Source organism: Platalea leucorodia (assembly GCF_965183815.1).
Source record: "Platalea leucorodia genome assembly, chromosome: 4".
Lineage (NCBI taxonomy): Eukaryota > Metazoa > Chordata > Aves > Pelecaniformes > Threskiornithidae > Platalea > Platalea leucorodia.
Genome location: NC_138826.1, coordinates 90,461,357 through 90,486,002, shown reverse-complemented (window position 1 = coordinate 90,486,002; position 24,646 = coordinate 90,461,357). Strand labels below are relative to the sequence as shown.

The 24,646-nt window shown below is 36.1% G+C and overlaps 1 protein-coding gene across 4 annotated transcripts in view; it reads left to right on the top strand.

The window, feature by feature from the left end:
• XPOT (exportin for tRNA) overlaps positions 1-24,646 on the top strand; it is a 28,868-nt gene that overhangs the window by 2,007 nt on the left and 2,215 nt on the right. For 2 of the 4 annotated variants that reach the window (XM_082309680.1, XM_082309679.1), the window contains exons 2-24: positions 2,030-2,163; positions 3,996-4,078; positions 5,219-5,275; positions 6,839-6,908; positions 8,131-8,349; positions 8,935-9,119; positions 9,487-9,655; positions 10,972-11,208; positions 11,540-11,578; positions 14,673-14,735; positions 15,241-15,303; positions 15,445-15,569; positions 15,913-16,057; positions 16,206-16,325; positions 16,491-16,585; positions 17,384-17,453; positions 17,898-18,136; positions 18,598-18,883; positions 20,768-20,957; positions 22,202-22,318; positions 22,405-22,520; positions 23,009-23,056; positions 24,561-24,632. In XM_082309680.1, the coding sequence (XP_082165806.1) occupies positions 2,104-2,163; positions 3,996-4,078; positions 5,219-5,275; positions 6,839-6,908; positions 8,131-8,349; positions 8,935-9,119; positions 9,487-9,655; positions 10,972-11,208; positions 11,540-11,578; positions 14,673-14,735; positions 15,241-15,303; positions 15,445-15,569; positions 15,913-16,057; positions 16,206-16,325; positions 16,491-16,585; positions 17,384-17,453; positions 17,898-18,136; positions 18,598-18,883; positions 20,768-20,957; positions 22,202-22,318; positions 22,405-22,520; positions 23,009-23,056; positions 24,561-24,632 (2,868 nt within the window). In that variant the 5' untranslated portion in view covers positions 2,030-2,103. Of the gene's footprint in view, positions 1-2,029; positions 2,164-3,995; positions 4,079-5,218; positions 5,276-6,838; positions 6,909-8,130; positions 8,350-8,934; positions 9,120-9,486; positions 9,656-10,971; positions 11,209-11,539; positions 11,579-14,672; positions 14,736-15,240; positions 15,304-15,444; positions 15,570-15,912; positions 16,058-16,205; positions 16,326-16,490; positions 16,586-17,383; positions 17,454-17,897; positions 18,137-18,597; positions 18,884-20,767; positions 20,958-22,201; positions 22,319-22,404; positions 22,521-23,008; positions 23,057-24,560; positions 24,633-24,646 lie in introns of those variants that run through there. The other 2 variants (XM_082309681.1, XM_082309682.1) reach the window with 2 other exon arrangements.

The window sequence follows — 24,646 nt, the reverse complement described above, 5'->3', positions numbered from 1 at the left end:
AAATAAAACTTGCTTTAGTGACATACTTGGTGTTACAGATGAGTACATCTTGTAATGGATTTTGCGAACTGTAAGTACTACTAAAATTGCAGTTTGGTTTTGCTTTTGAAGTGTAGCTGGCTGGTAAATTTGTGGTGGGAAAGCTACCTGCTTAACTAAAACCATATAGCATGAGAAGCTATTTTATTAGCTTTTGTTAGCTCGAAAGGCTCATTCAAATAGTCTGTCTCATTAATTGTCTTCTAGAGTTGGCTAGTCAAGCTGAAACTCTTAGAAAACGATACATGGTAGAAGATGAAATTTTGAATATGCTCATGTAGCACATGCAAAATTAGTAGAACTGATTGGCATTGCTGTTAGCTAAACAAGTGAAAAGAATACATGTTTGAGCAAGGTTTTTTTAGTAGCAAAACTTGTCACCCAGGTGTAGAAGATTACTACCTTTTGGGCAGATAATGTAGTGATATCAGCAGGAAAATATGCCAGAAATATGCTTCTGTATATTAAATAGTTTTACTTGCATAACTCTGGACCAGACCCTAATTGAAAGATGCTGTAAAAGGAAAAAAAATTCCCCGCAGCATTTAACCTTTATTTTAATCTGTCTGGTTTGGATGTTGATTATGGGGAAAACAAGCTGGGGGCTGGGGACGCAGAGGGAGAAGACTCAGCAGAGCAACTTTAATCCCGAAGGGTTTTGACCCTGAGCGGGATTGCTCTGTGTCGTAAGGCAGTGTGCGAAGCTTGTTTTGCCACGAGTCATCGCTTTGTTCCAGATTTTCTGGTTTCTATACTGCTGCAACCTGCAATTTTTTTTGGTATGAACTCAATTTTACTTATTAAATTGCTTTTCATGATGCATTTTGTTACAGTGTGTTCTGTAATGAGTTTTATAGAAATGTCTGTCTGTTACCGCGTTAAATTTTGGACTCCTTTTCAGACGTGCTTGCTGTCAGTTGTCACTGTGCCACCTTTCCTCCAGTGGGGGAGGGTGAACAGCAGAGCGTGCACAAGATGCAATACTAAGAAATCAGAAGTTCTACCTATAGGCATGTAGGCAGCTTCAAACCACAGCTCCTTTGTATTTCATCTCTTCCTCTTGTCTATCTTCCCTTCCCCTACCTCCTACGTAGTTACATAACAAGGCCTTATTTCAGGCCTAATTAACTACGTTACCATGGGGGGGGAGGGGGGTGTGGAGCTTTGAAGGATAGATGCATTTTTGTCCCTTCTTGCGGTTTAACAGCATCCTAGTATTTGACAAAGATTATTTTTTTTAATCCACTGTGTTTTACCAGAGCATTGCAGAACAGCCTGTAGAGGCGCATCATCTTTAGAACATTTTGCTAGCTTGCTTCTTCATTTTACACTGACTTTTCTAAATAAAAATAATTGCTAGTAAATCAGCACCCATTAAGAGGAACAGAGGACTTTGTTAACAACTCAGTATGGTGTATTTTGTGGTTAATTTCTAAGACACTTCTCTTGTGTGCTCTTGCTTTAGAAGAAAGACCTCCTAATGGCTTTGCCCCCCTAGGGGAATTACTTCATAAATGGGTTTATGAAGCATCTTAACAATATTAGAGATGAGTAGAGATTTTTTTTTTCCAGTTGTGAAGTTTGTGGTGGGGAAAAAAATACAGTGGTTTATCATTTAAGTAGCAAGTTTATGCTTATGTCGTATCTTGCTGAAACCTTCTCTGCATGCTGGAAATTTGGGTTCAAGCCTTTCCATTGAGTAGTACACATCATGCCATTTCTGTGTTAATTAAGATGTTATTAGATCTTTTCAAGAGAACTGAAATACATGGACACTTCAAATTTTCCTTATACAATAAGTTGTTTAATACTATTAAAAGGTGATTAAAGGACTTAGAATTCTGGTATCTATGTCAGAAGTATGCACATTCATGTTTCGGTGGAGTACATACTATGTGACTGAGGTTTGTGGGCAAACTTCTGTGGTTGCTCTCCTTTTAATTTTTGTTATTCTGCTGAGCAAATAAAGTTTCTCTTTCTCTGTTTGCAGATGATCCTAGTTTCCCCTCTAGAAGAAGTGGGGAAACCAGTTAGGAGCAGGAAACAAAGAGTATAGCAATAGAGATGGATGAACAAGCCCTTTTAGGGCTAAACCCAAATGCTGATGCGGACTTCAGACAAAGAGTATGTAATTAACTTGCTTATCTCTCTAATAATGGGGGGTGCTGTATCAGGGCAAAAGTCTCATATTTTCTTGGGGGGAGGTTGGGGGCTTGGGGGTTTTTTTCGTTAACCAATACATACGGTTCTTGGTGGCAAGTACAAAACAAAGTCATGTCGCAAACATGTAAGCTGAAGGTCGTGTGTCACCAATTCTGTGAAATTACACTTAAAGTGCATAGAATTTGTTTTTCTGGGCTCTGACTTTTTCAGTCCTTTCAATTCTTTGTACTTGTTGCTCAGCTCCTTATGTAGGTTCCCATAGAATGCAAAGCAGCCACCAAAAACAATAAGTTGCTTGCAATTGCCCTTTTAATTCTTAGATTTTTTTTTATTATTTTAATAGATTACCTATTTTTAGTGTCTTTTAATGAAACATGCATTGTTCACTGTAGTGAAACTTGTATTAGTGTAGAGTAGGTTAAGAAAGTAATCGTGATATGTGGGTAACAGTTACTTTGTAAAAGAGAGATGCTCCTATAAAAAGGCATTACAATTTATGTAACTATTTAATGATTAAATATTTCTGCTTACTGATTGATTATCAAGTTGATTCAACTGTCTACAAGATAACGTCCAGAAAAATCTTTCATAAATGAGGATGTTAATACCTTGGTTTTGTGTTCATAAAACGAATCCTGAAATGCATAAGTAAGTTAAAAATGTAGTTTGATGCAGCCTAATATTGCTAAGCAGCCTGTTAAATATGTTGGTTCTGGGTGTTTGTCTTTTTTGAAAGGATAGATACAGCTAATCCTTAGTGTTCTGTTAATAGAATATCACTGTAAAATTTGAAGCTTTTAGATTTATTGACCTTTTAACTATGCCGTCTGCCTAATTTTGAAATATTTTACAGTAAAAGGCAACTTACCTTTTCACTAATCATGTAAGATGTAACATATAAAGGAAGTATCAAACAATTTTTAGTAAAACTGTTCAGTACAAGAAAATTGCCAGTACAGCCTTCAGGAAATGAATTCTTGTTTTAAGAACTTATTTCAACTCACTGAATAATTACTTTGCGAAATTACTTTGGTGAATGGAAACAATTGTGAACTAATGCAAAAAACAAAACCAAAAAAAACCCAACAGCTTCTTGAAATACATGCATCCATAGAATTGAAATAATTTTGTTTACCTAATCTCTGTTTCAAAAGTTACTTTACTGTTTTGTATAACAGGCCACACTAAATCTTAAAGCAATTAGATCAAGTTAACTGTTGTCGAAAGCTATTTAGAAGTTCTGATAAGCAACTTGATTATCTAAAATTTGATAGAAGGTTTTTTCCAGTCTCTGTAATAGATTCATAAACTGACAGTTGTCAGGTGATCAGTGTTTGCAAGTTTCTGGAGCTTGAGGTGTAGAATACAGCCAAAGGGGTGCAACAAAAACAGTGAGGAGTTTTCAGTGAAAAATCTAAATCGCTTTCTCTTTAGAATTTGTGGAAGGAATTTTAACTTGAATGTGGATGTCCACCCAAATGAAAAGGCCCTGGGCAACTTCCTCTAGTCGGTCCCTTCTAACCTCGACATTTCTGATTCTATGCCTTTTATATTCCAAATACAAAAATCTTTATATTGCGTGTAAAATGGAAATGAGTACCTATGATATTAGTATTTGAAGAAACTCTTGTCTTATGGTAATTAGGGAGTCATATAAATACTTGGATGTATCCAAATAGTTTGGTTTTTTTGAAGGAGAGCTTTTTAAATGTGAGTCTAAGTGTGAATTAGATGTCTTGCTGTGTGGTTTGTTTGTCCTTTTTTAAAAAAGAAACTTACTTGGATGTTTGCAGGCACTAGCCTACTTTGAGCAGCTGAAGATATCTCAGGATGCTTGGCAAGTCTGTGCAGAAGCGTTAGCTCAGAGTATATACAGGTAATGTAGATAAGAATCATTGCTTATTTTCATTAGCAATATGTTTGGGTTTGGTTTTGGCTCTACAGCATAATAGGCAAACTGTAAATTGCTGAAGGTTAATATGGTCTTCATATTATTTTTAGTGTTGTAGTTGATCTGTGGTTTCTGTATAATGCCTTTCAAGGAAGAGCAATGTATAAATAAAACTCCATATTAATTTAGTAGCCTAAAGACTGCTGCTTTATGAAATCTAGGGAAAAATAATGAGTTGTAGTGCTGTCTTTTGGGGAGGAGTGCTGAAAATTGCCTATTGTGAGACTATAGGCTTTATATGCAGTAATCTCAGTAGTAGTTCCTTGCCCCTATTCTACGGAACAGGCCATCCCATTTTTCAAGATGCAAAGAGTGTGTAGTCACCAGTATTTTTGCACAAAGTTGTGTATTTAGATCTCAAATACTAGGTTGCTGCTGTATCACAGAATAATTTAGGCTGGAAGGAAGCTGAGGGATGTATATCTCCTGAATAACAACAGTGATTTATAGTGAATGCTTTTTCTGTAACTGATTTATCAAAAAAATCTGATTCCACGGAGTCAGAACAAACAAAACCACACAAGATTTGAAAACAGCATTTTATAATCTTCACCAAAATACATTGATTGTTACAATTTTTAGATAATAAGACAAACTTGTGTAGATTGTATAGGATGTGGAATGTCCCTTCCTAATCTATACCTCAGTTTGTCTTTAGCTTTGCTCTTCAAGACACAGTGTACAACTTGCACTTAGTGTACTAATGGATCCCGAATGTATTATTGAAGCCTGACAGATTTTTATAAAGGCAGGATACGATAGGTATTGTAATTTTGTATGTTCAATACTGAAATGAAAGCATAACAAATTGGTGGCTGTAGAAAAAAAGATTATAATATCAAACATAAATATTAGTTTAACAAGTGCTCATTTTTACCAGATGAACTGCTTGAGTATTTGTCATTTTTGCTTTGAAGTAATAGCAGTAGCATTTTTCTCTGGTGCACAGTAATTCTTGATTTGCCAAAAGGACGACCTGGTTGTAATATTTGAGGATTTTTTTTTTTCTTCCCAGAGAAGTGTACCATATTGCCCCCAGTAACAGAATTTTCTTTTCTTTTCTAGTGATGATCACATCAAGTTCTTTTGCTTTCAAGTTCTGGAACATCAAATTAAGTTCAAGTGAGTAATCTTTCTTGATACCAGCCATATACATCTATTTAATTTTCCCTTTTTATTTTGCTTGCGAAGAAACTTAAAATGGTATCTGTCATCTCAGTGTGGTGGTTGAGGTGGCTTTAATCTGGTCCAGAGGACTTTCTTGTATTTCTTCACCTTTTCTGGGAGAGGACTAGTTGGGTTTTGAGCAGCATGCTCTACTTAGCTAGTCTAACACCTGTGTATGGCCCAACACAGGCCCAGATACCAAGGATTGCTTGAAACTGACTTAGCCATTCCTTTCTGGAGATTCAAGCCTTACTCTCTCCTCTCACTGATCGTTGCAGAAGAGAGTCCTGCAGGCAGCAGCCTTGCTCAGTACAGAGTCGTGGACTTCAGACAAAGCCCTATTCATTCAATAACCATGGCAGAGATGTTAAGAGAAAGCAGTCTTTTCACTGAGTGGTGTTTTCATAGAATCATAATTTTAGGAAAAAATACTTTGAAATAATAAGTTTCATTGCATGGAACTGTATTTTTTTCCACACTTCGAGCTCCTTTGGTCTGGACTTGAACGTCATGGCAGAGGCGTCTGCCTCTTGGAATATCATTGTGACTGGTTGTAATACACTGAAAGCATGGGTCAAGCTTTAGGTAGGAATAAGATGTATTTTGTGACTGATTTTTCACAATTGCGTATCAGAGCAAAAACGAAGACTTAACTTCCTGTGATTTTTATTTACCTGATTTTACCTCACTGTCCCATTGTCCTCTGCTTGTTCCACTCCTGTCACCTGCTTCTTGCGGTGTGTTTTCTCTTGTTTTCCTGCTTCTTATTTTCTCTGAGTGTTTTCAGTGGGGTTGCTTTTTTCTTCTCCTTAATGAATAGTTGCTTGTGACACTGTAGTTACATTCAGCAGACATAGACACTGGAGTCACATTCAGCAGTCATTCCTGTTAAGGACTGTACCAAACCTACACCTAGATCTATTGCAAGGAGAGTGTTCTCAGCTTAGCTAGTGTTGGGAAGGAACACATTATATGGGTAGTATTTGAGGTGGGCTGGGTATAACATCAAATTTTGCCAAGACTATATGTATGACGTAAAGCAGAATTACTTGTTTGCTTTTTTGTTTTGACACATGTCTGATAATAAAGGTACTGTAGGTCAGATCAGTGAAGGGCTTCCTTGTGCTCACTATTGACAGTCTTCAATGTGTAGTAAACAAGTTTGAGCATATACAAATGTCTCTTCCTTCTCCCCATGGCTTATGGTCAAATGTGTATTTTTATCAGGGTCATAAGTCCTGTCCCTGATAGAGCAGCCTTCCTGCAAAATTTCAAGCTCCTCCAGTATAGAAGGCAGTAGTGCCTCAAAATGTAATCCATGAATATGCGGAAAATGTTTTTCTTTTTTTTGATTAAAAATTTTAGCATGCAAATAGCTGTGTAAATTCCTTTTCTAGGAACCTTTCATTTACATGAATGTGCAGTATCATGTGTGATACTAAAAAGAGTTTTTGCCTTACTGAATGTTGCACTTGTCATGAAGCAGTTGTATTTTGATCTCATTATGCTTCATTTCAGATACTCTGAACTTACTGAAGTCCAGCAGCAGCTAATTAGGGAAACACTCATAACATGGCTGCAAGCGCAGGTAAGTATGTCCCTTCACAGCAGTCTTGCATAGTAGGCTTATTAGTAGGCTAGCATAAGGCATTGAGTGTGGGCTGTTTAATTTGTCATTTGAGTTTAAAGATGGTGTCCTGAAGATATATAGTATCTGATGGTTAAAAGCTTTTAATGTGCTAATCTTTATTAGAAATATTTTAAATCAGGTGTTGTAAAGAAGTCTGTGCTTGAACTTATTACTAAATGTAAAGCTTGTATGTCTGATCATGATTGTGGTTTAATCAGTTGTGTGTGAAATAAGGAGTATTAAAAGTTTCCCTTTAGAGAGAGATAATCCGGATTCCAGATGTTCCTGAGTGTCTGGAGGAGGAGCAGTAATTCTGTTTTGAAGACCCTCCTGGCCTAACTCCTGTCTACTTACAAACTAGATGTTTATGAATGAACAGCAGCACTCCTCTGTTAATACTACGGGAGAGTATTGGCTGCTCTTTCTTGTGGAATTAGTTACTGTAGCTGAACATGTAGTAGGGTTGGACTCAAGGGTTGGCAACCAGCAGAACCATCAAGTGGGCTGATAACAAGTCTTGCCTATACCTGCCATTATCTAGTTATCATTCCACTTCTGCACTGGAAATTAACGTAGTTGCTTTGTTTGTAGAAAACTTAACAGTAGGAAATGGAATATAATACACCTAGAAAAAGAACAGATCATTGTGAAAGGCATTAAATTGCTTTTCATTTCTCTTTGTGGCAAGCTGTTCCATTTAGGAGGAGTTTATAGAAAAGGGGAAGGAGAGAGGGCGGGGGGTTGGGGGGGAATTGGTAGTGACAGATTTTTGCCTTCCCCCTGCCCTGATGAGCTTAGCTTTAAGAATAGTAAAGGAAGTTTCTAAATCTAACCTCTAACATAGGCACAAGCTAGCTAGAAGAGGACTGTAACTTGTTTTCTGGAAGTTCTTGTTTACTCCTTTCACCAAACTGACAAATTAGCTTTTAGTCTTTGAATAGTACAATTAATGTCTTAGTACTGAATGAGAGGCTTACGACTGTATCACCCAGAGAGAATGTTTTCCCTGTTTCATTACGATTTAGCTAAATTTTCTTCAAAATCCTTGGAAAGGTAAGGTTTTTTATTGTGATCTCAGCCAGGAAGAGAGGTAGTACATTATATACAGAGGTCAACAGGCATATATGATTCTTCTCAAATTCAGTAAGAATATACAAATAAAATATCTTGTTTCTACCAGATGCTGAATCCCCAGCCTGAGAAGACTTTTATTCGCAACAAAGCAGCACAAGTCTTTGCATTGCTTTTTGTTACTGAATATCTCACAAAATGGCCCAAGTTTTTTTTTGATATTCTATCAGTAGTTGACCTTAATCCACGAGGCGTGGATATGTACCTCAGAATCCTGATGGCTGTTGATGCTGAGCTGGTAGACCGGGATGTTGTTCATACATCAGAGGCAAGTTATTATTTTGCAAAACATTTGTTTTAAATTTCCAAAAAGTTCTCATATTTTAATTAGAGCAGACGACTTGCAGAGATGTTGATTTTTTTCCTATGGCAACTCTGCCTTAGAGATATTAGGTGGTTTAGATCCAAAAGCCATATGTTGTTTAATGCTTTTTATGATTTCATACTTCTCAGTTAATGTATTTTTTGGTTGAAGAGCTAGCAAACAAAAATGAATGGACTGAGTTAGCCAATTTAATGTTAGACTGAGTCATTTTAAAATGTTGATTTCTTCTAGTGCCTGTTCTAAGGAGTCCTAACATAAAAAAATGCATTTAATGATCTAGAGGACTTTTCGCCTTTGTCTGCCTTTCCTCAGTGTTTGGGCATTGTGGTAGAAAAAAAAAAAAAAAGAGCAAAAACTAGGATATCTTGGTTTTATTTCTTGCAAGAAAAAGTATGTGCTCTCTTTGGGTATCTGATTTATTTATCTTGCTAGGACAAGTGGTGTCTGGTAGTGGATACAAAAATGCTACTAATTTGACAAGATGCTAATCTATGACAAGACTGATTTATCCTTTTTCTGTATTGATAGGAGGCTCGTAGGAACACCTTATTAAAAGATACTATGAGGGAACAGTGCATTCCAAGTTTGGTGGAATCATGGTACCAAATCTTACAAAACTATCAATATAATAACTCAGAGTTGACATGCCAGTGCCTTGAAGTAGTTGGAGCTTATGTATCCTGGATAGATTTGAGCCTGATAGCCAATGAAAGGTAGGGGTTTTCTGATGGACTATCTTTGCAAAAATAACCTTGATAGTGTGCTGACTGTGTTTCTATGAAACAGAATTAAAACTCATCTTTGAGAAAGGACTTTAATTCTATATAAAACTTTAGAGTTTGGGGTTTTTTATTAGAGTGATTGACTTTGCAAGCCACGCTGATATAATGGCCAAAATAAACACTACACAGTTTGCAGGGTTCTCTTTAAAGATGTACAAAATGCTGGGTTTAGTCAGTAAAATAGACTTTAAAACTGTCTTATAAAAAGAAGCCATTGTAAATATGCACACAAATAATATAAAGCTTCTATATGATGCTACTATGTACATATAAAAATAAACTTTTTTTTTCTCTGAAGGTTTATAAATATGCTGCTAGGTCACATGTCTGTGGAAGTTCTCCGGGAAGAAGCCTGTGATTGTTTGTTTGAAATTGTAAATAAGGGAATGGACCCAATTGATAAAACAAAATTGGTTGAATCTTTATGTCAAGTGTTGCAGTCTGCTGGCCTCTTCAGTATTGATCAGGTTTGTATATTGATTTTTACAACAGGAATGAGTCATAGGTTTCCGACAGTTCTTAAATAAGCAAATGAACAGAAAACTATAAAACTACGTCTACAGATTAGGGAGAATTAGTTGCACTTCTGTATCAAAGCTAAACACTTCTTATGGTTTTCTCATACTTAAATTAGCAGCTTGCTATTAATATTCCTTATTCATTTAAAACACACTGCATTTCATTTGTCCTCAGCATGAGTTTTTAATTTTTGAAGCAAGGTATTATGTAACTCCTCTGTTCCTCTCCTAAAACATGTTGTGCTTACTGCTAATGCTGCTTCTGTGTTTTGTTGCCTTGAATCTTCTCTTCTGAATGATTCCATAATAGGTTTTGTAGCCCACATAGAGTTTTTGAGTGAGACATTAGATCAGCTGTGCATAATTAGTAGGGGAAAGAGCTTTCTTAAGGGCACATATGCCCTTCTACATGTCTGCCCCATCAGACATGAGGCTTGAAATTCTTATCTGTAGGCTGGAAAAATACGTGTACTAACCAAACACACGTTCCCTGGCCGTTGCAGTGTTTGAGGAACAGCTGTTTGCTACCTGCCACAGGGAAAGAGGAACCGGTCCTTATAAAGCTGTAGTCCTTAGATTGCAAGGTGGTTCTCTCTTCATTTTTGAAGCCTTTGTCAAATTTGTATTCCTACTAGAATGCAGAAAATGTGCATTCATCAATTCAGGAGGTGTTCCTCTAAAAATTCTACCTCAGTCTCCCCAAGGAAGACTTGTTATTCTTCTGCTTTTGTGCAGTTATGGCAGCGGGCAAAGCATTTGTTTGGGGTGACTGGTCTAGGGATTTTTCTCAATTCTGATCAATGTATTTCTGCAAAAGCAAGCCATAAATATTTAATATTAACTCTTACAGGCAGTACTGAAAGTTACTCGTTATCAGTATTTCTGAAGTGAGCTACAGCTGTTAATTCTTTGAAGTTTTCCCATAAAAAGATTTTCCTCTTATACAGCCTAAAATTTATGGTAGGTATGTGCTTCTGCTTTTATTTTGAACCTGCTTCTTGCTGTAAAGTAAAAAGAGAAACAAACTAATCTGAAGAGATGAAGCAAGCTACTGTTCTATAATGGAGGACAGCCAAATCTGGCACTGCTTTAATTTGTCTCTCTCCATTCCCCGGGGAAAATGAACCAAGCAATTGTACTTTCCATCTAGGAGACAAATGTTGGTTTTACTTCTACATACTAGGCATGGATAGTACAGTCTGTAAGCTCACGCCATTTAAACGTGAACTCTGCTAGTATTTTTAATCGTATGTTTTTTCTTGCAGGAAGATGATGTGGATTTTCTGGCCAGATTTTCTAAGCTGGTCAATGGGATGGGGCAAGCGTTAATAGCTAGTTGGACTAAACTGATAAAAAATGGTGATATGAAGAGTGCTCAAGACACTCTGCAAGCTATTGAAGCAAAAGTGGCCCTAATGTTGCAACTGCTAATTCACGAAGATGATGACATCTCATCTAATATCATTGGCTTTTGTTATGACTACCTTCACATCTTGAAACAAGTAAGTATGTGTGGCTTCAATTTAATATCACTTTTTGACACATGATTTAGTTTGATTCTTTTTGTGGGAATATATGAATCTCATACTGTGTGCAAGCTGACCTGCAAAATATTTTTTTTTACTAATTAGCATTCAGTATCTTTAATGGCTGTGGTCATGCTATTTCTATAGTGTTGTTTAGAAATCTGAAGGAATCGGGTTAAATCTTGCATTAAGTGGAAAGAAGGCTTGCAGGTCACATGGCTGTTAAAAAAGCAAACCTGTCTTTCCCTATTAGATAGTAATAAAGGAGTTACTATACAAAAAGTAACACTTGAAATTTATTTTACAGCTTTCTGCACTTTCAGACCAACAAAAAGCTAATGTAGAGGTAAGTATTTTCTTTTTACCAGAGATTCTTTTTTTCAAGAACACGTTGGGTCAGAATCTTTCATTTTGCTGAAGCAAATCATGTTTTATTTATATGCTTTAAAATGTGCATGTGACAATAATTAAAAGGGAAGACTTAAAAGTAAGGACAGTATGTTCCATCTTCTGCTAAGTAACTACAGCTGTTTCTTTAAATAGTAAACCTATATTGAATTGTATATGAAGATGAAAGCTATTTTAGAGCTGGTCTTCCCAAGCAACCCTTAAGCATATGTTGGTAAGCTCCTGTACAGTCTGTACTGTTGATAGAATGTTCTTAAATCAAGATAGAAGAAAAGTTGGGTTTTTTCCTGATGCTTTGTATTTTTATTAAAACCTGTCCTAATTCCAAAGGATTGGAAGAAGTACGGGGAGGGTTGTCATAAAATTCAACCCTTGATAGTATCAGAGCTTAAACTTATGAAAGAAGCTGCAATTCAAATATAACAGTTGTACTTATTATAAAGAACAGTTATGTTAAGTGTTACATTGAACTATACATTAAGCTTAAGTTTATATGCCTAAGTCTATACATAAGCTTAAGTTTATATATAAAGCATTAAATTTAATAAATAAGGTTTATGTCCAGTTTTGGAGGTAGTAAACTTGTTCGTTTTTTTCAGCACAGTCCTTTTTAATATCGTTTTCCTATGACCCTTCTGCACGAATGTGGATGTACTAATTTAGATGTTGAACTGGTTAGATTGGTGCAGGTATTTTGTAAGTTCATGCAGCTGACAGTTGTGATTCCTTTTCCTTTACAAAGAAAATGGAATTCTGTACCTGTCCTAACATGAAAAGTTGAATTTGGATAACTGTTGTCTAGATTATCTTGATCTGGTTTTGTCTAATGTCTGTTTAAATTGCATGAGTTAACAAAATAAGAGAAGTTTGATAACATCACTGAATCTTTTTATTTTTGTTACTGTGTCTCTTTTGTTCTTATAACTGGATCAAACCAAATTACTACTGCAGTGCACTTAAGACACTTAAAATTTGAATGTGTTACTGTCCCGAAATCTGTTGTTTTCTTAAACTTGCTTTCCTACTGAAGAACTTCGTATTATAACTATTTCTTAATTTTACTGAGCACTTCTTGAGGATGTGTTAAACTGAGAAGTGGTCATACCAATCTTTCTTCTTTCATCCAACTCATAATGAGAAAGTATTTGGAAATAGTCTAAATCTTATTGTTGTTTGTCTTAAGCTTTAAGTGCTTAGCAGCATTCCTTTTCAAGTTTTGCACCTAAGAAGTTCTCACTTTCAACTTGTTCGTTATTTGAACAGGAAAAAAGGGGATCTTGTTTGTTGTGCCTTTGGAGTCCCAAAGTTTTTTCTCATCAGCAGGATCTCATTTTTAATTCTTAAAATGGCAGGTATTTCTAAGCATTTCTGGCTACAAGCATATCGCATTAATGTTTGCAATTCTTTCGATTCTTTAATATCACTTCTTACAGAGAAGCAGAGACTTCTCACAGATGATGCTGACACTTCGTGTCAATAGAAAGCCTGATCACATTCTTGCTAGTTGACCATGGTCTTCCTCAAAGTATTACTGCAAGATCACCAAGAATTTCACCTCAGTAACCTAAGTTTAATTCATTGGTCCATTTTGATGTTAAAGAACTTCAGGTTTTGCACTTAAAATTAAAAATATGTAATAGTGATTCATTTGTCAAAAGTTTTGGTGTGGTTTTTTTTTTTTTTTAATTTACCTTGTTCTCTTGTTTATTATTTGCCTGAAATTTACATCTGTCTGCATTCAGAACCTCCAGTATTGGAAGAGAATTGCAAAATGCTAATCAAATTCTTGCTGATATGATCAGCATTTTCATTTGCTATAGTTATAATAAAAGCTGTTGGTTACTGAACTTAACCAATATGAGAAAAAAAAAAGACACAAGTTTGTTTTTTCACATGGCAGTAGGTATAGGGATGAGGTGCTCTGTAATGCTGATCAAATACCTCTTATAGTTCTCCTGAGTCTTCTCCAATATTCAGTGAACCTGTTCCTTGTAATAGATACATGGATGTGTCCTGCCCCATTACTTGTTGCTGCTTAATATTCTCTTGGACTTCTAACACTTCATTGTTGTCATAGATGTACAAATGGTCTGCCTCTGATTCAGTTTTAATTATTCAGAATAGCTTTCTGTCCGTTTGGAATATTTAGATTTAATAGATGTTTTTGCAGGTTCCCCAGAACAAACTGTTAAACTAAAGTGAAAATTAAAATATAATAGATTTTTAAACACTTGTTCTAGCTCACTCTGTGTGTCAGTTCAATTTCTGTCCATCCTGGAAAGCATGAATGGAAGAGTACTCCATGTATTTCAAACATTAAGTCAGAGTTTTAAAAACCTGAACTAGTAAGATCAAAGTGATACATTTAGAGTTTGAGACTCCAGTAGAGATGAGATCAAGTCTTTATTCCTGTTTTAGGACTCACTTAGTAGTCCCTACTAAGGTGAAATTGCACATCAGAGCTTTAACTGATCTAACAACTTACTGCTGCTGATAAGGGAGGGTTTTGCTTTTCTTACTCTTGTTTGCTGCTCCTGGCTCTTACTCTTGGATTCTTTCCTGAACCAATTCAGCTTGTTAACCTGTCCCAAAAAAAAACCTTTCAAGGATGTTGAGCTATTAGAGAAGTTAATGTTACAGCCAAGCTGACCTGCCCCTTTAAAATAGGGTCTTGGACAACCTGTTTAGCTTCCTTTGCCTGGTTCAGTCATCGTAATTGTTGTTTTCAGTGTGAACTGATCAGCACAGATTACAAGCAGGAAACAAAGCCAGATAATACTGTCAGAGACTGAGAGCTCCAAGTCATCTATGCTGTGTATCTGGAATGGCATCTGTGTATTGTTTGGATATAATCCATCTGTTTTAATTTGGACTGTTACTTCTGCTAAACCTCTGAAAATAATGATTCAAATGGGATTTAAAATATTTGTAAACATTTAACACTTGTTTTAACATTTCTTTACTGTAGGATTTTAACTGTTGCTTCTTATCACTTGTCTGCTTCTACGCTTACAGTTCTGTTTTTATCTTAGGCAATCATGTTGGCTGTTATGAAGAAGTTGACATATGATGAAGAATATAACTTTGAAAATGAGGTATTGTGTTATATGAATAAACAGACAAATGCAACTTAAATTACATATAGTAAAACTTGCTCATGCTTTTAAAATCCATGTTTTTCATAGACTAAGGATTTGAAGGTAGGAAGCAAAATTCTGTAGGCTGCATTTTTTTCCTATGTGGAAAGCTTTTTTAACCCTGGGGCATGAAGGTCTTTGATTTCACTTTCCTCCCATGCTTACATCTCTGTCAGCCAGTGATAATGATTGCATATGTTAGACAGACTTACTTTTGTTCCAGGATGTTTGGAGAGCTATAGCCTTAAAAAGGTTAACTTAAACTCTGTGCAGTCCACCATAAATGTTTCTGTCAGTTTAATTTTAAAACTAAGCTAGATGCTGAGAAAGAACGTCTTTGAGAAGTGAGTCAATTTTCAAGAATTGGGTCAATAAGGCTTTGCCAAGAGCATTTTCTTTCTTGTACTTTTGGCTAGTTTTCAGTTTGGAAAGCCTTTTTAATATGTCTTTGGACTGAATGCAGTGGATCTCAACATACTACAACCAGCCAAAAAAGAAGCCTGCTGTTATGTTGCAAGAGCATAGGGTGAGCATTATTGAATTCTCCGAGTGTGGTGTACTCTTCTTCTATGTACACATTTTTGTTTTAGGCATAATTGTCTAAAATGGTTGTGGATGAATTTAAACATGAAAATATGGACTTCACCAACATGTGAATGTTTTCTAGGGTGAAGATGAAGCAATGTTTGTGGAGTACAGAAAACAGTTGAAACTGTTGCTGGACAGACTTGCTCAGGTCTCACCAGAGTTACTGTTGGCATCTGTCCGCAGAGTTTTTAACACTACGCTTCAGTAAGTTGGGGTTTTTTGTTTTGTTTTGTTTTAACTTGTTTACATGATGTTCTTAGCTTTTTTTTTTGCCTTTTGTAACGTTCAGAGTTTGTAATGAACATAAGTGTGGTGTAGCAAGGTGAAGCTTTGCCGCCTTTGGAGAGGTGCTGCATTTGTGGATAAAGTCTTCCAGAAGCATCTTGAAATACTGCCTAGGTCTTACAGCGTTTTTCTTAGTTTAAATCTGCCCTTTTTATGCTGCGTATCTGAAGAAGGCTCAAAAAAAAAAAATAGTAACGTGATAGAACTGTGATTATTTCATAAGTTACTACAGACTAACGTGATCTTCATATTCTTTCTCTAGGAATTGGCAGACTACGCGATTTATGGAAGTAGAAGTAGCAATAAGGCTGCTGTATATGTTGGCTGAGGCTCTTCCTGTATCTCATGGTGCTCACTTCTCTGGTGATGTTACAAAAGCTACAGCTTTACAGGACATGATGAGAACGGTAAGCATGTGTGTTGTGGGAGCTATTTAAAAATGCTAATGAACATTCCAATTCAAATGGCTGATCTTAATTACCAACACATCGCCTACATTGTAGTTTGGCGTTATAAATGGCTAAAGTACTAACCTGCTAATGCTTTTATTTGTAGCTGGTGACTTCTGGTGTTAGTGCCTATCAACATACATCAGTGACCCTGGAATTCTTTGAAACAGTGGTTAGATATGAAAAATTCTTTGCTGTTGAACCTCAGCACATTCCAACTGTTCTAGTAAGTTTCATCTTACATTTTCAACTTGATAAGTTCTTTAGACTTTGGAAATTTTCTTATTTCCTGAAGGTCACTAAAGAAGCAGGGTTTCTTAAATTGTTGGATGCTTAGCTTTTCCCCGCTTTGTTCAGGGATTCTAAGACTGAAATACTTTCTTGATTGCAGATGGCGTTTTTAGATCACCGCGGTCTTCGACATACAAGTCCCAAAGTACGAAGTCGAACAGCTTACCTCTTTTCCAGATTTGTCAAGTCTCTTAAGTGAGTAAAGCTGTTACAAATATATCCAAATTGCACTGAATTTACCATACATAGCCCTTCTGTACATCACGGTTGTCATTGAAACAGTCTGGACTTCAAATGGACTGCAATGAATTAATATATCAAAACAGTGCTCTAACGAGGTTGTCCTATTGTGTAATACTAAGGTAGCAGTGGAAAAACTTGTCACAGCACAAGGAACTCGAATGCATATGCCTAGCTTACTTTGATTAGATGTTAAAACTGATGAGCAATGGAAATGTCTGTTCTGGTTTTCCTCAGTGAGTAGAGCTGAGAGTGAGTGGATCTGGAGACTTCCAAGAGTAACTCTTCCCTGACCAAATTCTGAATATTTACAGAATTTATACTGATGGAAGTTTACTCACTGTATTAGAGCCCTTCAAACAGTCCTGTCCTGTTGGTCTTATTTCAGAGGCATGTATTTAATGTAGAGGCGGGAGAAGCTCCAAGATGGTTCCGTTTTCAGAATGATCCTATTTTTCAACTCCTAATGAAAATATTTCACTCAGATGAGTGAAGCTATTCATGCATGTTTTAAAAAAATGAGGGGAAAGAAAGAAATGTTTCTTTCCCACTGTGCCATGTATCTATTTGGCCTGCCACAAGCACCATATCCCTAAGCCAAATTTTTCTACAACAGTGCTTTGATATTTAAAGGGGAGTTCTATACTGAGAAGGTAGTTTAGTGTCTAGCTTTACAGCTTAAATAAAGTACCAGGAAACTTGTAAAAATGCACATGCTTTTAAATAGTGTTATGTACTTTTGTTTTACTTCAGTAAGCAAATGAATCCCTTTATTGAAGATGTTCTGAATAGAATACAAGACCTGCTGGAACTTTCTCCTCCTGTGAGTATTTACAGCGGGTTTTTGTAATAAACAAGGCTTGCACTTATTCATCAGTGTGCCTGAGTACTTACTGAATTGTAAGCTTAGCACACAAACACTGAAACACAAATAATTGTCTTGCTTTTTTGGTGTGAGATCACTCGCATGCTTACATTTGTACCTAATTTTAATAATCTTGCTTATGTGGGTTCCTGGGAGTATAGGCTAGAGATGGGTATATACAGAAGGCTATCTGTCTGAGTTCTATGAAAATAGTTGTTCCTTCAACTATGTTTTTACCTGTACTTGACAATTCTACTTAAGTAGGAAGAGAAAAAAATTATTGTAAATGTACTGGAGAGATTACTTAGGCGTGATTAAAGGAAGAGTAGTATCTTTAAACTTTGAGAAAACAACTTTGATACAGGACATCTAGTGAATTATTCCTGTTATCTTCCATTTTAGGAAAATGGTTACCAGGCTCTGTTAAGCAGTGATGATCAACTTTTCATTTATGAAACAGCTGGAGTATTAATAGTTAACAGCGAATACTCTGCAGAAAGAAAACAAGTTCTAATGAGGAATTTGTTGACTCCACTGATGGAGAAGTTCAAAGTATTGTTAGAAAAACTGATGATGGCACAAGATGAGGACAGACAGATGGCTCTGGCTGACTGTCTCAATCATGCCGTTGGGTTTGCTAGGTAGGTACGGCACAGTGACTCTGTGTGTTTCTGGTTTGCGTAAAAGGGAAATATAAAGGATTTATTGGGAGGAGGGGTTGAGTTTCTACCTGTGCTTTATTGACCTAGAAAATCATCAGTGGTTGTAGAATTTCTTACAATAGTGCAGAAAATTAGTTAAATGGTTTATAATGGTTTATAATGAACCAGCATGTATTTCTTTCCTCCAAGAATTGTATGGAGCTATTCTAATCATATGTTGTTTGTAAATTATTAGAATTTAATTCTCCAAAAAGTGCCAAAGTGTAGCTACTTCATATCAAATAATTGTTTCTTACTTCCAGTGTTTGGCTCCCATTTCATGAAATGTAATACTCTAGCTTAATGCATGGTTTCTAAAGCATATGTTGTTCTCAGTGTTACTGCTTCTTCATTGTGATGGAACGTGAGCTTCTATAAAACTTGGTGTATTGCTTTTACAGCCGAACCAGCAAGGCTTTCAGCAATAAGCAGACTGTAAAACAATGTGGCTGCTCAGAGGTTTATCTGGACTGCTTACAAACATTTTTGCCAGCTCTCAGTTGTCCATTACAAAAGGAAGTTCTGAGAAGTGGTGTCCGCACTTTCCTTCACCGCATGATTATTTGCCTAGAGGAAGAAGTTCTTCCATTCATTCCTTCTGCCTCTGAACACATGCTTAAAGATTGTGAAGCAAAAGATCTTCAAGAATTCATTCCTCTTATAAACCAAATAACAGCTAAGTTTAAGGTATTATATTGCACAAACTTTTCAGGGTCAAAGTATTGCTGATATCGCCTCTTTTCTGGTTCCAGAAAAATAGCTATGTGTCAGAACCTTATCTCACAATTCATAAATAAGTATATTTCTAAGGTAGTACTGGGAAGCATAGTCTTCAACCACAGTCGTACATTGCTGGAGTTGCAGTGATTAGATAAGTGGGTTTTGTTGATCAGTCTTCAGAATTTTATGTTGCATCTAAATTTTTGGGTTTAATATTTTAAAATAAAATACTACTTGCAGCACAAAATTATTTTTTTTTATTGACACAATTAACTTCATGCCCCCCACCACAGTGTTAAGGTCATATTACAAACTATGCAAGATCTGAAGTGAATTTTCTCATTTCTAATAATGGCATTTACAGGACATAGAGAGACAGAAATGTCAGATGCGCATATAGGGAGGAATATTGATTTACAAGATCTCGATGCAGTGCTATTGCATAAAAATGTACACTGAGGCTTAATGCATTTTTGTTCAAAATAGGTAGACAAATATGCAGGTTTTGAATTGGAGGCATGGGATACGTATTAAGTGGGAGTAGGACCATCAACTGATTATCTAGCAAAGGTTCTTGGAGTGTAGCCTTTGAGAGCTTCCTGGTTTCAAACAGTTCAAATACGAAGTCAATGAAATATATGAAGTTACTAAGCTGTTACTTGAGGTTCATTCCCTGGAGCTGCCACACGAATATTGCGCTGTTGTGAATGGGATGGGAAATTCATTGCTGTATGAGAAGGTTAAGAAGCTCATTAAATAGGCTTAAATAACTCTTTCAGCAGAATGCAAAATTAAAATTACTGAAAGTGAAGAGAAGTGCGTTTTGTGAGCCACAGAACAGAGCCACAATATACCTATGTGAATCTAGCATGTGGACCTCTGTTTGGAATATCCCATCTGCAGAGCAGAGAGAAGGAATTTTGAAAAATCAAGTATTTCAGAGATTAGGGAGGAAGACTCTTATTACTCTAGTCCTTCTTGCAAGTTATGCTAAAAGCAATGCAAGATAACAGAGAATTAAAAATAGTCTGTGTAAGGTAAAGACGGTAAAAAAAAAGTCACAGGAGCAAGACGACAAATACCATGTTCAGGTGTAATGTTTAACTTTGTATGATACTGTACCATTCTTATTACAATATGTTAAAATAAAGATCCTAGCTTCAATAGTCTCACCTTGAATACTTTCAAGGTTTTATCTTTAATCTTCTCTTTACTGTACTTGCTTAAGCATTAAGAAATGAACATTTGAGTTACCTCTTCATGGAACTCTAGGGTGTGGCTTAATAGCACACACCTTCAGTTTTTCAATTCATGAGTGTTCAACTAATTTAGTGCCCTTACATATATTTCTCGCTGCAAGTAGGACATAAATGATAAGTTTATTCTGTAATGCCAGCAGTATTTCAGCTCAGGAAAACTTTTTTTGTTAAGCAGTCTTTAAAGACAAGTGCTACAAAAGGTGGTGTGCTGTCAGTTTCAACATCTTAAAGATGCATTTTTTGTAACTACAGTGACTTTATAATAGCCCTTCTGGATATTTCAGGGGATTTGAAATCGTGTCTGTCTGAAGAGAAGGATGAGAAATGCTGAAAAAGCTTCTGTTCATACCTAGAATGAGACTAGATGGGGCTAGATATGTACAAAAGACTTGAAATAGGTGGCGTGTAAGTCAAGATGCAGTGATGTTCATGGTGACCCTGACATGATTCACTTTATTACAAGTAGTTGGTACATGAGAATACTAACTTTAAAGGTGAATCAAAGCTGAGAATTGTAACAAGCCTTAAGTTCTAATTTCGAAATGTTCAATTTCTGTAACTTTGAGTTGATACCCTCTTCCAATCTCCACAGACACAGGTTTCACCTTTTCTGCAACAGATGTTTATGCCACTACTTCGTGCTATTTTTGAGGTGTTGCTTCTTCCAGCAGAAGAAAATGACCAGTCTGCTGCTTTAGAAAAACAAATGTTACGGAGGAGTTACTTTGCTTTTCTGCAGACAGTAACTGGCAGTGGAATGAGTGAAGTCATAGCTAATCAAGGTAACTAGTTCAGTTTCTCAAAGGATAGTACTATGGTTATTCTCATCTAAGTTTTTGTCTGCTGAAATCATTAGCGTAGTTCGTGTCAAGTATTATTAACAATGTTAAGGTAGAATGGACTAATGTAAATAGAGTATTCAACTTACCTGTTGCTTACCTGTTGCGCAAGAATTTGGGTTTGGGAAATCTAGCTATAATAGGCATATTCTTCCCATTGATCTTTTCAGCTTATATGTGATCACTGTGTCTATAAGGAGAAGAATGGTGTATAATACATCCTCATGCATCATTGTGTTTGGTGAATCGGAGATCATACAATATATAACAATGTATAGCAATGTTCAGGCTGTTGGGCAAGACCACTCACAGCTGCCAGTATTCATTTTCTGAAGGACACATCAGTAACTTCTGTAATTTTTTTATTACTGTCCCCTGATCTTGTTAATCTATGGTAGAAGGCATCATATGACTTATATATGTAGTTACCAGGTTCTCCTCACCCTTAGTGGCCAAATGCAAATTAGTGCTTTTCATAGCAGGAATTTTAAGTCGAATGTCCAGTTGCTTGATTCTTTAAGTAATTCTCTTGGTTTGTATTCCATCAAAATGGCTAGAGAATTGAGAAACTTTAAAGTGATTCACCTGATGGGTGGAGCTCAGATGTCCTTCCCCCCATCCTAAAATGATGGTGATACCTGTGGGAAAAGAAAGGGTGGCATTAAGAAGTAGTGAGAGCTTTCTTGAAAGAGGCACTTCGGTAGTTGTGATGGGCCAAGAAATTTTTAAAGGAATCAAACGGAGGTATAGACACAGCACAGAGATTTGAAGCTTGATAGAAATATCTTTCCATATATTGGAAGATAAGCGAACTACTTCAGTGCTGCCGAGTTTTAACTCTACCAGGTTTGGGTAGAGAGGAGAAAACTTGTATTTGTTAGCAGATCAAAGTACTCCCCTCATCTTTGCATGTATTAAAGGCCAGAAGAGCAACTAAAATCTCCAAACTTTAAAAAAGAAAGGAAAAAAAAAAAAAAAACCACAAACACAAACCAATTATAACCTAAATAAGAGTTGTCTTGCATCGTAGGGGAAACTTCCCAAAAATATTTGAGATTTGTGCAAAAAAGAGCTATTTTGAAGTTGAAGCATATCTTCCAGGTCAGTATTTATATAAAATAGTGTAAGACTACAGAAACATTTTAGGCTGCAAGTTGAAATGACAAGCTCATTTTAATGTGTTTAAGGTGCAGAGAATGTGGAGCGTGTGTTGTTCACTGTCATTCAAGGAGCAGTGGATTACCCAGATCCTATTGCACAGAAGACTTGTTTTATTATTCTTTCTAAGCTGGTGGAGCTTTGGGGTAAGACGGTCTTTCCATAACTCCTTTGCAGCTGCTACTAGCCATGAAGCAATAATAGAACATGGAATGTTGTTTTTTCTTTTCAGGAGGTAAAGATGGACCAGTAGGTTTTGCAGACTTTGTCTACAAGCACATTGTTCCTGCATGTTTCTTAGCACCTTTGAAGCAAACTTTTGACTTAGCAGATGCCCAGACAGTATTGGTATGTATTACGGACATTTTTTTTTTCTTTCATTCTTGTGGGGCAGATTCAAGATAAGAAACCTACAATGGCCATGTGGTATCAAAGATTGTCGTCTCACAAATAAAATCCCTTGTGTTTTTATTGAGGTACCCGGACGATTAATTACTGAATATTGTGGTACTGTATTTTGTAGTTCACCTATGCTCAAAATCAAGTTAGAGAATTGCAGATCTGAGTTTTTAATACTGACCTATATTACTTATTAGCTAACGTTCAGTGAAAGTGAACACACACAGGTGGCTGTTCTTTAGTTCATTTTGGGTTCAGCTGTGACAGAAATTTTTCTGGTTAGAGTGGAACAAAAATTGGAAGGTTGAGGCTGTCATCGTTGTGTGAGAAATGAGGGAATAATGTCATGAACCAGCCCTTGTTTTGGGCCTCGTTAATAATCGTAAATACTTAACCAATAGACTAATCAAAGTCTAATGTTATGTATTGCATTGCAGGCTTTATCAGAATGTGCAGTGACGTTAAAAACAATTCATCTCAAAAGGGTAAGCCTCATAATACTTTGCAGGGAATAACTCTTGCAGGTTTCTTTCTAGTGCTTTTATCAGCACTAGAATTTTTATTTTCTAAAAATTAGATATTACTTGGGTGAATTACTCCTCTACTGTTGTATAAAGTAATAGGATGACTATAATGCTGTGTAGGGATACAGGATCCAGTAGTTCTACCTCCTGATAAATTACTGCAAAGTATTGACTCTTCATTAAGGAGAAAAATCTGCTTGCTTTATTGTTATTGTGTTTTAATTAATCAATTGCATTCTTTCACTTTTCAGTGTAGTACTTAAATTGACATAGAAGAGCAATTAGAGATGTACTGTAGAGTACTTTTGTGAAAACCAAAGGTATCTTTTGATGAGTAGGAGACTAGATTGAAAAACGTTTATGGAAAAAAATGAATTTTGCATTGTCTAACGACTAAAAAAACTATAGCATATTTCCATTTTTAATGGAAAATTAAACAGTTTCTATGTTCGTGTTACTGTTTCCTGCTATACCCTTTAACTTGCTGGCTAACTTTTCTGTCAAATGCAAGTAAAAGTCACAACTACACAAAAATTCTAAGAAGTTATAAACTGGTAGAGAAGCAATTGTGTTTTAATTGAGGAGAACTTCTGAGTTTGTTCCTTCTTCCCCAAAAGCAGAGAGAAACTTGTAGGAAATCAAGTTTTAGTAAATGAAATAACTTCCTATTACAAATACTGCTTCTTTTACCAATGCAAATATGGGAAAATGATCTGAAATCTTTTCCCCTCATCTGAACTGTATGCCATGTTCTAGTTCTAGGGTAACTTATTTGTGAATTAATAAAGTTGATTCACTTTCCCTGGTAGATGTATTGGGTCACGTTTGTATACTGCCAGTGTACGTAACCTCTCTTGTGATGAGAGGTATCTGATAAGTGCAGATAAAGAAAACAAAACCTAATGTGTTAACCGAAACAGACCTGTCTGCTTCTCCCAAAGGTTTGGAAGTTCCATTTTATTACTGTTTAGTCCACCACAAATTACATAGTCAATGTTACAAGAAGAGAAACACTATGTTCAGGGGTACTTGGCTACTAAATTTCGCAATGGGAGTAGTCCGGTAAAGCAGTTGGCAGATACTAATTGCTGAATTTTTTTTTCTTTCATGTGTTAGTGAAATTAGGGCCACCTTCTTACTTAACTGACTTTTACATTTGACGTGTCACAAACTGACTGGCTGTATTGTAATTCTTATTTCAGTGCAATTTTCAGTGCATTCTGCTGCTGTGTAACAAAAGATACCAGATTGCAGTAGAATCCTTAATGCCAAGGTTGAGAAATCTTTTTATTTGCTAACAGCTGAGCATAACATGAGCATTTGGTATTTGATATGCATAACTTGTCTGTAAAATACTCATGTAGACCACCTGTTTTCAAACTCTTCCGTACCATACAGTATAGGGCTATGACTTCCCATTTCTATGAAAATATACTTGAATAAATTATGTACTGCTTTTTTTTAGGGTCCTGAGTGCATTCAGTATCTTCAGCAAGAGTATTTGCCTTCTTTGCAAGTAGCTCCTGAGATAATTCAGGTAGGAATTCCTAA